The sequence below is a fragment of the Triturus cristatus genome, chromosome 6 (assembly GCF_964204655.1).
Source record: "Triturus cristatus chromosome 6, aTriCri1.1, whole genome shotgun sequence".
Classification (NCBI taxonomy): domain Eukaryota; kingdom Metazoa; phylum Chordata; class Amphibia; order Caudata; family Salamandridae; genus Triturus; species Triturus cristatus.
This window is the reverse complement of record NC_140589.1, coordinates 1,830,178,939-1,830,196,408: the sequence shown is the minus strand read 5'-3', so window position 1 is coordinate 1,830,196,408 and position 17,470 is coordinate 1,830,178,939. Positions and strand designations below refer to the sequence as shown.

Genomic DNA, 17,470 nt, shown 5'->3' with positions numbered 1-17,470 from the left:
CGAAGAAGGAGCCTCCAGAGGAACTGGAGGAGAAGCTGAACCACAAGGCGAGCCAGGAGGCCAACGACCCTGCGGACCGCCGTGCCACACTCCCGAGGGAGGAGTGTGGCTGACACAGGTACGGCGGCGTTTGGCGGCTTGGCTAAGAAAGCGTAACGATAGCGTGTAATGCGCAGCTGTATATAATTCCTTCCTACACAACCTCCCAATCCACCCCCCCTTACCCTCCTCCTACCTTTTCTTACCGTACCCCTCTTGCACTGAGCACTGAAGATACGATTAGTCACACCGGGTGTAAACCACACACTCCCTGGGCCCCCTTGGTGCAAACCCTGTAGAGGACTGTGACCTAACGGCTTTCCGTCCTGTTGGTCTTCTTCCTTACATGTGGAGAGATTCCCGACGCCCGAAGAAGAGCACCACTTCCTGGGGAAATCGCCTGTAGACGAACAGCGCCACGGACTCCAGCACCTTTGCCCGGGAGAGACTAACTTTCAGGACTCGAAAGACGTTGGATAAAAAGCCTGTCAGAACCATAAAAATAAAACCTTCCTTAAACCCTACGGTTGGTGTCACGGTCGTCCCTTCACCCACGTCCACAATACCCCAATCCCCATGTCCACCTTTGGTCTCTTTATAGAAAATGTACAAAGGATACAGGCTTAGTTGTCAGTTTATTTGAGTAAACTCTTGGAAAAGTAAAACCCTTCTGATCTGTCCACTGCATTCAATGAAGCTTGTTTCTCTTCCTTGCCCAACATCTGACTAGCCTTGATTCTGATATTGCTCCTAATAAACAGGGTAAAAAATGTAGGGTCGCATTTTGTTAATCATTTTTTCATGAAGGCTCCAAGCTGATCAGGACATAGATTCATGTCATTGGTATTTTTATCCCCTTAGGCAAAGATTTCACTAATCCCTTACTGTAATGAGGAAAACAGAAGATTGTTCCTCACTTTTCCACTTTGATGACTTTAATTCCCGCAGCTGGACCCTTTTGTGTAAATTGGTTCCCAAGATGCAGCTAATTTAGAAGTCTGGCCTATATACAAGAAACAGTATTGGGAGTTAATTTAAAATCCTTTTAGGTCCATGCTTTGGCATCTAGTCATCATTTGTTGAACCTGCTTGATCTTGATGATGATACTTTTCTTTACTGCACAGTGATCGGAGATCAGTTGATTACATGTTCTTGCAGACCCGAGAGTGAAAAGTGCCTAAATCTGATGTGATGTTGGACAATGTTGGCAGATGCATTGGTTGCTTCACTATTTCTATCCTTCATACATTTTGATGCAAGTGAGTGAGTATTCCATCGTGAATGCCACTATACTGAAATACTCCTTTCTTCCAAGAGCTACCCAGAAAGTGATCACCACCCACCAGTGCTTAATTTGTGAAAGAGACAGTGCTGGTGCCTGAAGCTCTGCTCAGCAGCCCGCAGCCTGTTTTCTACTCTTGTTCATGTGTAAATAAGAGAAGAGGTGGCAGGCGGGTGCCACCCGCACACAGGGTCTGATGGAGAAGATGTCCCTCTGTGCTCAGACACAGTTTTTTGTGCTCAAGAGGGAATGATTTGTATGCTGCAGGTACAGATGTGTTTGGGAGGCAGCACAACACCCTCCCTTGCTGGTGTTGAAGGAGGCAGACATTGAGTCGAAATTGAAGCAATAATATTTCTCACTTGTATTGAATGAATACAATACAAGTATCATGTAATTTTCTTGGTTGTATGACATAATTTCGACAGACAGAAAATCGACCTACAAATATATCGCAACAAAAATATCGATGTCAAGAATATCGACATCCTATCTACAACATGGTAAGTACAAAAATATCGAAAATTAAATATCGATGTCAAAAATATCGTTATTAAAAATATCGTTTTTCTTTAACTTTAAAAATATAAGTAAAATAAACCAAATTATACTTAGAAATTAAATAAACATAATTAAATATATTTTGTAATATTTAAAATGTATAATTAATATATATAATTTAATAAAACATTAATTAAACATATACATATAATATATAATATATATACTTACTTAATAATTAATTTCAATAATAATTTCTGTAACGTATAAATTATTAAATGTTTTTAAAAATTACCAATACATCTATACACATAAAACAATAACATTAATAAATATTTAATAATTACATATAGCAAATAATAATCAATATTTTTTATGTGAATAATTTTTTTTATTAATGATATATAACAATAGCTAAAATAATACAAAACATATTAAATATCAGACACAATAAAACTACTAGTCCAACTCCAACAAAAACAACAGTAAGGAAAATGTTGGATAGCGTAGGGGTAAAAATTACTATTCCAACTCCAAACAGTGCAACAGTAGGGAAAGCGTTGGATTAAAATTACTATTCCAACTCCAGAGAGTGCAATAGTAGGGAAACTGTTGGATAGCGTAAGGGTAAAAATTACTATTCCCACTCCAGAGAGTGCAACAGTAGGGAAAACGTTGGATAGCGTAGGGGTAAAAATTACCATTCCAACTCCAAAGAGTGCAACAGTAGGGAAAGCGTTGGATAGCGTAGGGGTAAAAATTACTATTCCAACTCCAGAGAGTGCAATAGTAGGGAAAGCGTTGGATAGCGTAAGGGTAAAAATTACTATTCCAACTCCAGAGAGTGCAATAGTAGGGAAAGCGTTGGATAGCGTAGGGGTAAAAATTACTATTCCAACTCCAGAGAGTGCAACAGTAGGGAAAGTGTTGGATAGCGTAGGGAAAAAAATTACTATTCCAACTACAGAGAATGCAACAGTAGGGAAACCACTGGATAGCATAGTGGTAAAAATTATTATTCCCACTCCAGTGAGTCCAACAGTAGGGAAAGCGTTGGATAGTGTAGGGGTAAAAATTACTATTCCCACTCCAGAGAGTGCAACAGTAGTGAAAACGCTGGATAGCTTAGGAGTAAAAATTACTATTCCCACTCCAATGAGTGCAACAGTAGGGAAAACATTGCATAGCGTAGGGGTAAAAATTACTATTCCCACACCAGAGAGTGCAACATCAGTGAAAACGCTGGATAGCGTAGGGGTACAAATTACTATTCCCACTCCAGTAAGTGAAACAGTAGGGAAAGCGCTGGATAGCGTAGGGGTAAAAATTACTATTCCAACTCCAAAGAGTGCAACAGTAGGGAAAGCGTTGGATAGCGTAGGGGTACAAATTACTATTCCAACTCCAAAGAGTGCAACAGTAGGGAAAGCGTTGGATAGTGTAGGGGTAAAAACTACTATTCCAACTCCAGAGAGTGCAATAGTAGGGAAAGCGTTGGATAGCGCAGGGGTAAAAATTACTATTCCCACTCCAGAGAGTGCAACAGTAGTGAAAACGCTGGATAGCGTAGGGGTAAAAATTACTATTCCCACTCCAGTGAGTGCAACAGTAGGGAAAGTGTTGGATAGCGTAGGGGTACAAATTACTATTCCAACTCCAGAGAGTGCAACAGTAGGGAAAGTGTTGGATAGCGTAGGGGTACAAATTACTATTCCAACTCCAGAGAGTGCAACAGTAGTGAAAACGCTGGATAGCGTAGGGGTACAAATTACTATTCCCACTCCAGTTAGTGAAACAGTAGGGAAAGCGCTGGATAGCGTAGGGTTAAAAATTACTATTCCAACTCCAGAGAGTGCAACAGTAGGGAAAGTGTTGGATAACGTAGGGGTACAAATTACTATTCCAACTCCAGAGAGTGCAACAGTAGTGAAAACGCTGGATAGCGTAGGGGTACAATTTACTATTCACACTCCAATGAGTGCAACAGTAGGAAAAGCGCTGGATAGCGTAGGGTTAAAAATTACTATTCCAACTCCAGAGAGTGCAACAGTAGGGAAAGTGTTGGATAACGTAGGGGTACAAATTACTATTCCAACTCCAGAGAGTGCAACAGTAGTGAAAACGCTGGATAGCGTAGGGGTACAATTTACTATTCACACTCCAATGAGTGCAACAGTAGGAAAAGCGCTGGATAGCGTAGGGGTAAAAATTACTATTCCCACTACAGATAGTAAAACAGTTGGGAAAGCACTGGATAGCACAGGGATTCTATAAACATAATAACCAATTAAATAATTAGTTATAAAAATAGCATATTAATAATTAATTTACAAAATAATTATTATTAAATACCAATTATTTAAAATAAATATTTATATAAATAACTTTAAATTACATCCCACACTATTCCCCCTTTAACACACAACACACTACACATACAAAATGCACAATACTTTTAAATATCAGTTTATCTATTATTTACAATTAATAATACATTCTTTATAATTAATATACTTATTATTTACTAATTTATACATATTAACTACCAAATTACAATTATTCACTAATTAATTCTTAATTAACAATACATTAATTAACAATAACAACAAATAACATGAAATAATAAATTATTTATATTTACTATATTTAACGTACTAATAACAATTAATTACCAATTAATAATTAATTAACAATTAATTATTATTAATTCCAAATAAATAAAAAGTATCAGTAATTATTTGAATTTAATTACATCCCACCCTATTCCCCTATAAACCCACAACCCACTACACATAAAAATGCACATAATTAATTTAATCATCAATTAATCACTTAATAAAATTAAATCACCAATTAATTAGTAATTAACAATTAATTATTTAACAATACCAATAAATAAATATTAATATTAAACTAATTATAACTTATATAATTAACCAATTAATAAAATTAATTTACAATTAGTAATTAATTAACAATTAATTAATCAATTAATATATTTAATTTACAATTAGTAATTAATTAACAATTAATTAATCATAAATATCAATTAAACAATACATATTAATTAATTAATTATAATTAAATTACTTCCCACCCTATTCCCCTATAAACCCACAACCCGCTCTGATACTAAAACGCTAAATTATATTTAAAATAATTATTAATCTCTAAACATTTATTTTTAAATGTATTAAAATACATTACAATAATCTTTAACATACAAATAAAATACATATTAAAATACATTACATTAATAAAATATCGATATTATTGACATCGAAATTTTTGATTACGATATTACTTACATCTATATTAATGACTTCGATATTATTAACTTCGATAATACTTACCTTGGGGTCGATATTCTGTCCATCGATATTCTTGACTTCGATAATCTTTACCTACGATATTAACAACTCGATATACTTGTAGGTCGAAATTTAAAACTCGATATTTAGACTAACCACCAATTTTCTTATTACAGGCAGGCAACAAGGTCGAATGGACATGCAATAAAAATATAGATTTCAGGGGTTTACAGGGAGATAATTGACTTTCTTATATTTTATATATGGGATAATGTCCCTCCAACTATACATTCAAGGGAATACGCTTCCCCATCATATGAAGGTTCTGCTTTTATAAGCCTACAGAACTCGGAAGTGACATGCAGTATTTTGTTAATTTATAGTTGGGGCTCTTTTATTCCTTATAATATACAGGACAGCCTCATCTCTTTTCCCTCTCTTTCGCAGTAACTTATTGCTGCTTCTCAGTTTCTCCTCTCTCATCTTCTTTTCTACCTACTTGTATTTCTCACACACATAGGTGCCGATTAGGATCCTGGAAAAAATTTCCCCAACCGAATTGAATCTGGACTTTTTTCAGTACAAATGGTAAAAGCGCCGTACAAACTGCCAATTACGATTCGTATGGGAAAAAGTCCATACAAATCGCATTGGGAAAATTCCCCCACACGTCCTCGGGTCGGGAAAAGTCTCCGACACGTCCCCGGACATTTTTACGTACAAATGGGAAAACTGAAGTCCCAATGCGCAATTACGATCCGTCCCATCCGTCCGATTGTACAACTGTATGGAAAAAAGACCGTCCGGAGCGAACTCCCATAGCAACCATGGAGATGTCCAAACAAGTGCCTGGTACGCGCCGTACCCCCTCCCCCGCCCCCCGTATGTTCGCGCCGTACCCCCAGCCCCCCCGCGGATGGGCGTGCCGTACCCCCAGCCCCCCGTATGTACGGAGCGTACCCCCGTACCCCCCAGCCCCCCGTATGTACGGAGCGTACCCCCACCCCCATATGTACGGAGCTTACCCCCCAGCCCCCCGTATGTACGGAGCGTACCCCCACCCCATATGTACGGAGCGTACCCCCCAGCCCCCCGTATGTACAGAGCGTACCCCCGTACCCCCCAGCCCCCCGTATGTACGGAGCGTACCCCCACCCCCATATGTACGGTGCGGACCCCCAGCGCGTACATACGGGGGTGGGGGTACGCTCCGTACATACGGGGGGCTGGGGGGTACGGGGGGTACGCTCTGTACATACGGGGGTGGGGGTACGCTCCGTACATACGGGGGGCTGGGGGGTACAGGGGTACGCTCCGTACATACGGGGGGCTGGGGGTACGGGGGTACGCTCCGTACATATGGGGGTGGGGGTACGCTCGGTACATACGGGGGGCGGGGGGTTACGGCGCATACCGGGCCCCCTAATCAGCTCGCATCGCTGCGTACTTAGCTTTTCCGGCACTTTTTAGGTGCCGTAAAAATTTTCCCATCCGGACTGCAGTCGGTGCGAATCGTAATTGCTGGTACGTAAAAACATGCCTAACTCCGTCCGGACGTCACGTCCGCGGTGTCCCGATTCACATTTGTATGTATTTTTCTGTTAGTTGGTCTTTTTTCCGAATCGTACGGGAATGGTGTTTCCGTACGAATCGTAATTGCATGTTTGTAAAGTTTTACAACCCGGTACGAGTCGGACGGAGAAAAAGCTCCGACCCACAGTTTGTACCGGGTTTTTCCAGGATTGTAATCGGCCCCATAGTTGGCAAAACATTTATTCGTTTTCTCCCCCCTGTCTTCATTTCACAAATACTTTTATCAAGGAGTTCCATTCAAAACTGTTTATAAATATGGCATTGTTTTCTCTACGTCGCTCTTCTTTGGCACTGCACTGTATTTCTCTCACCTCTGTTTTCATATCCACTGCTTCACCACCTCTCTGTAAAGTGTTAGGCACAAGAGGCTGTCCAAACAGAATGGTGTGTACAGGCCTGAGATGTGTCGGTGTACCTCCAGCAGTGCAGGTGTGCTTCTCAGCCTCCAAGCAGGGGCGGCTCCTCAGTTAAGGCGGAGGGGCATCGCCCCACTACAAAAATGCCCCAGGGATAGAAAAATAAAATGGTAATACATTACCATTTTATTTTCAAAACCCCGTCCCAAGCTGAGCATCAGTATGGGGTGCGGGGCTTTCTGCTGCTGCCAATTAGGCAGCAGCTTAAAGCAGGGATACGCAGGGTACTTATGTTTAAAGTGCGCATGTCTTTTTGGCTGGCTGTCTTGTGACAGCCAGCCAGGCATGCACAGTTTAAACCTCACTAAATCAGTTGTATTAGACAGCTGGGTTAGAGACAGCATAGGGATCCAGTGCCCCCGGGAACAGCGAGAGAAGCCGCTGCCTCTAATCCTGGCGTTGCTCTCATGATGCTTGAGAGCAGTGCCAGGATTGGTTACTGCAGTTTCTTGGAGCCTACCTGCCGAAGACCTGGGCGAAGAAGACGAAGTGCATCGAAGGCAAGTGTTATTATTTTTTCTTTATTTTTGTACTTTTATTTTTGTAACCCCCCAACCCTACCACCCTCCTTACATGCCAGCCGCCACTGCCTCCAGGCTTTGTCGTCCATGTTTTGCGTTCCCTCACAAACTCATAGGGAAAGCTGGTGCTCGCTGTGTGCTCCTGGGAGTTTTCAAACTACTGTAGTTGAGTAGGGGCAACACTGCAATGCCCCTACTCCCTTTAAATTATTATCAGTGACTGGTGGCATGTTATTCTTATTACAGGAGCACTCTGACACCAGAATGAGTTTGTAATTAGACAATTAAGATCATGACTTTACATGGAGATAAAAAGCTCCAATATATTATAACCTCACAGAAGAACCAGCAGATGTCTTCCGAAGGGAGTAGGTGGATAGGATGGACATGACTTACCAGATAGACTAAAGCCAGATTCATGGAGATCTCTCATGCCGCCGTGCCGAGTGGTGGGTCGAATAGGCGTATCTGCAAGTGGACTTCCTGTCTCTTTTTTCCCAGCATGCACCACCACTGCTACGTCGCCTTGGTATGGGGTGCGCTCCACTCCCTTGATATTAAGGGTCTGGTAAGGAAAAAGATGATTACTTACTGCTGATTCAGTGTTGGATCAAAATCTGCAGACAAAATGTCCCCAGTAAGAAATATGATGAGTGTGAAAGCTAGGATGACATATGTGCATGGGAAACAACCTACACGTTTCGTACCGGTCCAATGGTACCTCCTGGGCTTCCACGCTAGGACATCAGCCAGCTTTTCTGTTTACAAAGTGAGGCACTGGCAGTGTTTAATGTGTAAATAAATAAGTGTCTGGGCCCAAGGGATTTCCCAGGAGGCTACTGCAGCTTGTAATTGCCATTGCTCTACATGCCAGTATCAATGCTCCCCAATAAACACCACACTCCTTTAGATGTGACCGTTTGGACACCTCTAGGCCACCAGAAGCAGTAAGAAGGACCTTGATGCACTAGAATTATTTTTAAAATGTGCATTTAATTGTTAAACTGATGTGCTCCACTCACAGATTGGCAGACAGCGCTACGATGTGGGGCACTGTCATAAGTAAGTGCTGGTGAGAGTGTTGATGCAAAACACTGGCACAAATTAAACACTGGACACTGGTAGGTCAAAAGCCTGTGAGGACCTGACATTCAAATACAAATCCTCCTCATTCACAAAACTGTGGTTGGCATGGAGTTCCACCAGGCCTGCTCCAGACGTTTGCGTAACCATGTGGATCTGCTCCCTGCTTCACTTGCAGTGCCATGGGCGCTGCATGGGGGTAGATTATGGATCTGGTAAATTAACATTTAATAGTTTGTGTCCTGTGTGCGACAGATGCATGATGAAGCACATGGTGTATGTAACAAATGACAACAAAATGGTATACCAAGCAGATTTACGTAATGACACACACAGACAAAAACACGCACACGTGCACACAAAAACACAGACACACATACGTTAGGGTTTACTATGATGAGAACAATACAAGAGACAACACACCTCTACCTCTCTTACAGTAAATATTTAAGCAAACATACAATTTACTGAAATATGAAGTGTTTGTTTTGACTGCATGTTCCAAAACCAATGCTAATTCTAAGCTAAGTGCTACATTCGAATAGTAAAGCAGTAGACCTCTGCATGTCCTCTGCAAGTCCTCTGCATATCCTTAGCATGTCCTTTACAAGTTGATAGCATGTTGGTAGGGTGTAGGACACATGCAGAGGAAAGCTTTCTCTGGAATGCCCCAACTCGCGACATCCTCTACCCCACTAACGCCACCTCGCGACTGCTATGTCACAGTCCAGTTCCAAATTTAAGAGAAGGGCTATTATTAATCAGCACCTCGTGCATAAAAATGACTTTTGGCACTCCACCATTTCCATGACTTTGTGCTCTAGCCTTGTCACCCACTTTACGTGAATGATCATTCCGCCCATTGGTAATCCGGATGAGGCTGGTCCAGCCCTATCGGGATCATCAGATCTCTGGATCCTGAGCAAACCACATGGAGATTTTCACTGCTGCCAGGAGCTATAATCTCCAGGTGGAATACTGGCGACCAATGAGAGGACATGGGGCAATTGGGACTGCAAAGTCTAATTTTCCCAGAAACACCTCATTATTAAGGGCTAATTGAACCTTCATGGTCCCACTCCCTGGTTACTCCGCTCCCAAGTAGCCGATGCACCTGACATCGATAACTAGGGGGGCGGCAGACATAATCCAACAGACATTGGTGCACTCATAATTAGACACTTTTAAGGGAATCCCACCCTATCCATGGCTTGTGCTCCATCTTTTTATATCACATTCTCTGTAGAAGAACACTCTACATCTCTCCTAGACCTCTGTTGCATCATCAACTATTTTACACTTCTCTCTTGAGGTTTTTCTTCTTTTAAGTAACTCCTTTGACTTGGCTTCTCCAAACTCTGGCTCTGCTCGCTTCTGTGCTCCATCTTTTTATATCACATTCTCTGTAGAAGAACACTCTACATCTCTCCTAGACCTCTGTTGCATCATCAACCATTTTACACTTCTCTCTTGAGGTTTTTCTTCTTTTAAGTAACTCCTTTGACTTGGCTTCTCCAAACTCTGGCACTGCTCGCTTCTGTGCTCCATCTTTTTATATCACATTCTCTGTAGAAGAACACTCTACATCTCTCCTAGACCTCTGTTGCATCATCAACCATTTTACACTTCTCTCTTGAGGTTTTTCTTCTTTTAAGTAACTCCTTTGACGTGGCTTCTCCAAACTCTGGCTCTGCTCGCTTCTGTGCTCCATCTTTTTATATCACATTCTCTGTAGAAGAACACTCTACATCTCTCCTAGACCTCTGTTGCATCATCAACCATTTTACACTTCTCTCTTGAGGTTTTTCTTCTTTTAAGTACCTCCTTTGACTTGGCTTATCCAAACTCTGGCTCTGCTCGCTTCTGTGGTCCATCTTTTTATATCACATTCTCTGTAGAAGAACACTATACATCTCTCCTAGACCTCTGTTGCATCATCAACTATTTTACACTTCTCTCTTGAGGTTTTTCTCCTTTTAAGTAACTCCTTTGACTTGGCTTCTCCAAACTCGGTCTCTGCTCGCTTCTGTGCTCCATATTTGCCTGGGTTGAAGCCAGGTGTCCTTTTCATTGTATTCAAAGTTTTGTGGCCCAAGTTATCACCAAGAGTACCTTAGCTCCTCAAGTGTACACGTGGCTGCTAAAACACACATTAACATATTCTATGCCCACAAGCAAGTCAGCATCCTCCATGCAACGCTGACTTTTTAAAGACCCCATGACACCCTGCCGCCATCCTACCTTCTCTCTCTGCACCATCTTCTTGTATAGGTAGTCAGGGTAGGTCCTGAGTGGGAAGAATTCGCCCGTTCCCTCCGCACACATGAAGACGCCGTTCTCGTACACCACCCTTCCGCGGCTGATGGTCACCAGAGGCACCCCGTGACAGCGCAAGTTCTCGTACACGTTTGTGTCACCGGCCTGCACCTGGGTACTGGCAGAGATCGTTCTGAAATGGCAGAGAGGGGACATGTGTCATCATTAAGGTGAACAGCAGCTCCTTTGAAGTCCTACAATTAAAGGCAGGCCCTTAAGCATCTCAAGAAACCCCAAATTCATAGCCCATCAGTTAATTCATGACTGGCGTCTCTTAAACCTTATTTAGTCTGTATAAATTAGTGCATGACTCTCATGTGGTACCCCTGGCTATCTCTGTACATTTTCAGAAACAAAAGCTGACTGTGTTATGAAAAGTGAATTAACAGTGCATTATAACTGGAAAGGGCCTAAGTAACTTTGAAACTATGGGCTATTTACACAGGTAAGTATACTGTATTTTTACTAATACTCTAAGGTGAAAATCTACACTTTTTTGCAATTCCCCATTTCTTAGAGTAGATTTACATGTCTCTACCCCCTGGTACAGCCTCCTGCAACAAGAGTTACGAGTGTAAAGTTACTATTAGTAACTTTTCACATGTGTGTGGATGTCTCTGACACCGAGATGGAAATCTCCCTATGGGGTAGGAAAGTATGGACAAAATATTTAAAAACGTTCTTATGCTTTAATAAAATATTACAAATATGAAAATATAAAATGAAACATATTTTAATATAATGTAGAAAAATGTAATTATGTATCATTAACCTAGAATTAATAAATTGAAACATTATATAACATTAACTCATTAAATTAATTGTGCATTAAATAATTAAACTCAGTCAATTTAATGTATACATTTTATTTATTGAATAACTTCAAAAAAGTTCCACTCACAGTAAGATTTTTATTTGTAAGTAATATGTATTAAAGATTGTTAAAATGTGTGTTAAATTTATTTATATTATTTGTAATTCTTAACAAAAGTTTAATCACATTTTGGGCCAGATTCCCCAGCTTCTCATTTAGCCCAGTGCAGCAGCCCCAAACGCTGCTCTGCGTGAGAAGGAGAGAGCAGGAGAGCGTCGTATTTACAGAAATATGGCCCTCTCCTCCCCTCTCTCTAACACCGGCGCAGCTTAGCACCATAGTGCAAGGGTGACTCTGTGACTTTAGCATAGGTTTTGTACTGGAAGGATATCCTTCCAGTACAAAATACTATGCTTAGACTAGCCTTGGACATTTCCCCACTTTCTATCTGTGCTGTACAGTGCAGCACTCATGCAAAGGGGTGTATCAGCAACACCCGGCGATAATTATCGCTCAGCGCTCTTAGAGTGAGAATAATTATCGCCGGGTAACGTGGATTTTTATCGCTGAGATAGCGTGCTATTAGCAACGCTTATCTCCTCAGCGATAAAAATCCTCACGCTAACTGGCTAACGTGAGATTATCGCTGGAAACCCAGCGATAATCTCACGTAGTGTGGCGTTAGCTTGCTGATAGGGACTCACAAACTTAGCCATGATATCCACCTTCCATAGGAGATCATGGCTAAGTTAGTCCTGAAGCAGGCGTAAGGAAAGTAGCGATAACAGGGGTTATCGCTACTTTTCCTGACGCTATGCTTCATAGCGTGTGGCTTGATGATCGGAGAAATGTCGCTTAGCGACATTTCTCCTGTCATGTTAGGTCAGGAACGCCCACTTTGCATCTCATTAGAGATGCAAAGCCGGGCGTAAGGAATCCCCAAGCTAAAGCAAGGTTTCAGCGTTAGCGTGGCCTTGCTAATTAGGCGATAAAATTATCGCCGCTTTTCGAACGAAAACGGTCGCAAAAGCAGCGATAATTTTTTATCGCCAGCTTGTAAATATGCCCCAAGGTCGAAAAATAAAGGAGAAAAAAACATTTCTCCTTCATAGCTCCTATCTGAAATGGGAGCTATTTTCTGATGCTAAATCTTATCTACTTTTTTAAGTAAATAGGGTTTAGCATCAGAAACCTTGGGTGGTTGCATGGTTCCATGCAAAACAGGGGGGTGAGCTGCTTTTCACTACTTTCAAGGGATTCCCCAGCGTAAAACAGGTTTTACACTGAAAAGTAAATAGGTAACAAAAGATTTAGCATTGTTTTTCAGCACTTTTGTGATGCTAATTTGGCGTTAAATCTTAGTAAAAAGACCCCATTACCTGTAAATTGATTAGTATTAAATTTAAAATAGTAAAATAATCATGCAATAATTATAAGTTTTTTTAAATATTAAACTATATACTTTTTTTTACAGTACAAAATCATTTTTCTTTGTTCCTGTAGGGTTGTATTTCAAGTCTCTGCCTCCATTATTTCGATGGGAGTGCGTTGCAGTACCTGTGAGTGTTCATGTGTGGGTTCATGTGTGGGGAGAAGGTGACCATCTACACCGACCTCGCTAGCGCTAGCTGCGCTTTTTGTTTGCTCTTCTGATTTTAAAATTCCCGTTTTGTATTTTATTTCATTTGTGTTATTCTCACCTTGTTTTTATCTGTACCGACCCCCCTGGCCTTATTCTTGCACCATAAAACCCTCCTGGGGACCATCTCCACTGCCTTTGGCGGGTCCGGGATCACGGGGTATCGGGGACTACTTTGAGCGCCATTTTGCATTGGGCTGGGGCACTCTCGCGCAATCTCGCGAGATCTCGCCCTTCTGAGCCTACTTGAGGCAGCGAGAGACGGCAGGTCAGCCTGGAGAAGGTGACCATCTACACCGACCTCGCTAGCGCTAGCTGCGCTTTTTGTTTGCTCTTCTGATTTTAAAATTCCCGTTTTGTATTTTATTTCATTTGTGTTATTCTCACCTTGTTTTTATCTGTACCGACCCCCCTGGCCTTATTCTTGCACCATAAAACCCTCCTGGGGACCATCTCCACTGCCTTTGGTGGGTCCGGGATCACGGGGTATCGGGGACTACTTTGAGCGCCATTTTGCATTGGGCTGGGGCACTCTCGCGCAATCTCGCGAGATCTCGCCCTTCTGAGCCTACTTGAGGCAGCGAGAGACGGCAGGTCAGCCTGGAGAAGGTGACCATCTACACCGACCTCGCTAGCGCTAGCTGCGCTTTTTGTTTGCTCTTCTGATTTTAAAATTCCCGTTTTGTATTTTATTTCATTTGTGTTATTCTCACCTTGTTTTTATCTGTACCGACCCCCCTGGCCTTATTCTTGCACCATAAAACCCTCCTGGGGACCATCTCCACTGCCTTTGGTGGGTCCGGGATCACGGGGTATCGGGGACTACTTTGAGCGCCATTTTGCATTGGGCTGGGGCACTCTCGCGCAATCTCGCGAGATCTCGCCCTTCTGAGCCTACTTGAGGCAGCGAGAGACGGCAGGTCAGCCTGGAGAAGGTGACCATCTACACCGACCTCGCTAGCGCTAGCTGCGCTTTTTGTTTGCTCTTCTGATTTTAAAATTCCCGTTTTGTATTTTATTTCATTTGTGTTATTCTCACCTTGTTTTTATCTGTACCGACCCCCCTGGCCTTATTCTTGCACCATAAAACCCTCCTGGGGACCATCGCCACTGCCTTTGGTGGGTCCGGGATCACGGGGTATCGGGGACTACTTTGAGCGCCATTTTGCATTGGGCTGGGGCACTCTCGCGCAATCTCGCGAGATCTCGCCCTTCTGAGCCTACTTGAGCCTTCTTTTGGTCGCGCAGCGGTGCGCCTTCATCGCGCCTGAGTCCAGCCAGAGTCCTGCCCGTCTGCGCTCGTCAGTGCTAAGGCAGGGCCAGGGCAGGGGACTCTGGACCTCTCAGGATGATATCAGCTGAGAACTTGCGTCGTTTACGACACCAGGTATGTGACCGCTGCCTCGGCTCCTTGGATCCTCTCAGTGGTCCTTTCCAATGCCCCACTTGTCCTTTTAAACTTCCTATACCAATGTGCATTAATAGTCTCCAGTTGAGGCCCTCGGCGGACATTCTACCAGCCGATACCATAGGCACAGTTAATCAATCCATCCTCAAAGTTATGCATCTGAATGTTAGATCACTGTCTTGTCACTCCCAAGAAGTCCTCTCGCTGATTTCTGATGACAATCCGGACATTTTCTTCTTTACGGAAACTTGGCTGCACGACCAGTCCATGGCGGTCATTAATCTAGCCCTTCCTGTGGGCTACATTATGCACTCTCTCCCTTGCAAGGCCAGAGGTGGAGGTATTGCAGTTGCGGTAAAAACATGCTACCCCTGCATCTGGAAACCTATCACCATAGCAGGTTGCGAGAGTGCTCTATTTAACATCTCAGTGAATCCCCTTTTCACCTTTCCGGGACTTCTAATTTACAGACCTCCTGGGCCTGATGCCGCTTTTCGTCAAAGCCTTCCGGAGGTAATTTCCTCCTTAGCTTTAAAGACTGCCAACTTTACGATTATCGGCGACCTCAACCTGCATATGGACGCGCCACTTTCCAACTCGATCCATAGCTTGTTGGCTGATCTTGAGGCGTTCCAACTGATCCAAATGGTACAATCCCCTACTCATACAGGCGGCCATCTATTGGATCCTGTTTTGACGAATCTTTCTACGAATATCTCAGTGCTCTATCCCAGACCCATGGCATGGACTGACCACCATCTCATTGAATTTCGTATTACAACTTCCTGTTCCCTTCCTAAAAACAATCCCTCAGCCAGTCTTAGACGCCCTTGGAGAAACTTAAATTTAGAGCATTTCCATCAGCTCCTGATGAAATTTCATCCCCTACCCCCCACTGAAGTTTCCCGCGGCTATGACAGCTTCTGCGAGTGGCTAAATAACGCATTAGATTCACTTATTCCGGCTAAGTGGAGTAAGACCAGATCTAGCCCTTCTAACCCCTGGTATAATGATTCCCTCATAACTCTCAAAATCTCCTGTAAAAAGGCAGAACGCGCGTGGCGCAAAACGTATGATACTGACCTCAAGGCAGCCTATAGGGCTTGCACTAGAGTGTATCATCGGGCCATTTGTACGGTCAGGGCGGCTTTTTACTCTCAGGAGATCAAGAATAGTACCAATCCCACCAAGGTCATCTTCAGGGTGTGTAAGGACCTTACTAGTAAAAGGACTGATACTGCTGCCCTCCAACCCTCTATGACGCACTGTGAGGACTTAGCCTCATTTTTTGTCGAAAAGGTGGAGGCTATTTATAAGTCATTCGCCCAGCTTCCTATTGCGGAGACTAGCCCTACGTCATTGGTTCATAAACCATTACTGATTATTCCTCGTCCGACCTTGGATGAATTCTCTGCCTTGACGACTAAAGTTAAATCCGGCTCCCCGGACGACCCCATGAGACCCTTTCAATTCCGGGAACTCGCTGAAGGCTGCTTCCCTGCTCTTCATGGCCTTATTAATTTGTCCTTCAGCACGGGCAGTGTTCCTAAAGCTTGGAAACAGGCGACGGTTATTCCAATTCTTAAAAAACCCGCCCTTGATCCCACCAAGCCCGAACACTACCGACCTATTTCCCTTCTTCCTTGGCCAGCTAAATTAGCAGAAGCTCATGCTAATGCTATTCTATCTTCTCACCTGCAGGAAGCAAATATATTGGACAATTCCCAAAATGGGTTTCGTGCAGGCCACAGCACAGAAACTGCCCTCCTGGCTGTGGTGGAACACATCAGGCATCTGTTGGATCTGGGTCAGACGGCGGCACTGATCCTTTTAGATCTCAGTGCCGCCTTCGATACGGTGTCTCACCAGATTCTTTTACATCGCCTGATGGAAGCAGGAGTTGGAGAGGTGGCACTTGAGTGGTTTCGCTCCTTTCTTAAGGATCGAGCCTTCAAGATTTCCACACCCCCTTTTGTTTTTGCTTCTCGCCCCATACTCCAGGGTTTTCCCCAAGGGTCGGCCCTGAGCCCCACCTTGTTTAACTTATATGTTCAGCCATTAGCGGAGGTAGCCCACAGTTTTGGTCTCTCCTTAGTGTCATACGCCGATGACACACAGTTGGCGGTGGCTCTTAATGGCGACTCCAACATGGATGCCCCCACCTTTCAGTCAGCTCTAAAAGCTGTGGCCGGCTGGATGGCGAACAATCGGCTTCAACTTAATGCCTCTAAGACCGAGGTCATTATTTTTGGTAGGGAAAGTGAATTATGGGGAGATCAGTGGTGGCCTTCTGATCTTGGCCCCGTCCCCTCCCCTGTGACTGAGGTTAGAAACCTTGGGGTGTGGTTCGACCATAAGCTCTCCTTCACTTCCCACACAAAACGTGTGGCCGGCACCTGTTTTGGTACCCTGCAGTGTCTCCGACCAATCTTTAAGTTCTTCGATGCGGAGACCAGACAGATTATTGTCCAAGCCCTGGTTCTCACTAGACTAGATTATGCTAGCTCCCTGTTTCTGGGCCTTAATCAGGCCGAGCTATCTCATCT

At 43.2% G+C, this 17,470-nt stretch overlaps 1 protein-coding gene across 2 annotated transcripts in view; it reads right to left on the bottom strand.

Annotated features, from left to right (window-relative positions):
- The window catches only part of DPYSL5 (dihydropyrimidinase like 5), a 330,106-nt gene that overhangs the window by 32,642 nt on the left and 279,994 nt on the right, over positions 1 to 17,470 (bottom strand). For both annotated transcript variants that reach the window (XM_085613221.1, XM_085613222.1), the window contains exons 11-12: positions 10,989 to 11,196; positions 8,061 to 8,229 (exon numbers count right to left, since the gene is read on the bottom strand). In XM_085613221.1, the coding sequence (XP_085469347.1) occupies positions 8,061 to 8,229; positions 10,989 to 11,196 (377 nt within the window). The remainder of the gene's footprint in view (positions 1 to 8,060; positions 8,230 to 10,988; positions 11,197 to 17,470) is intronic.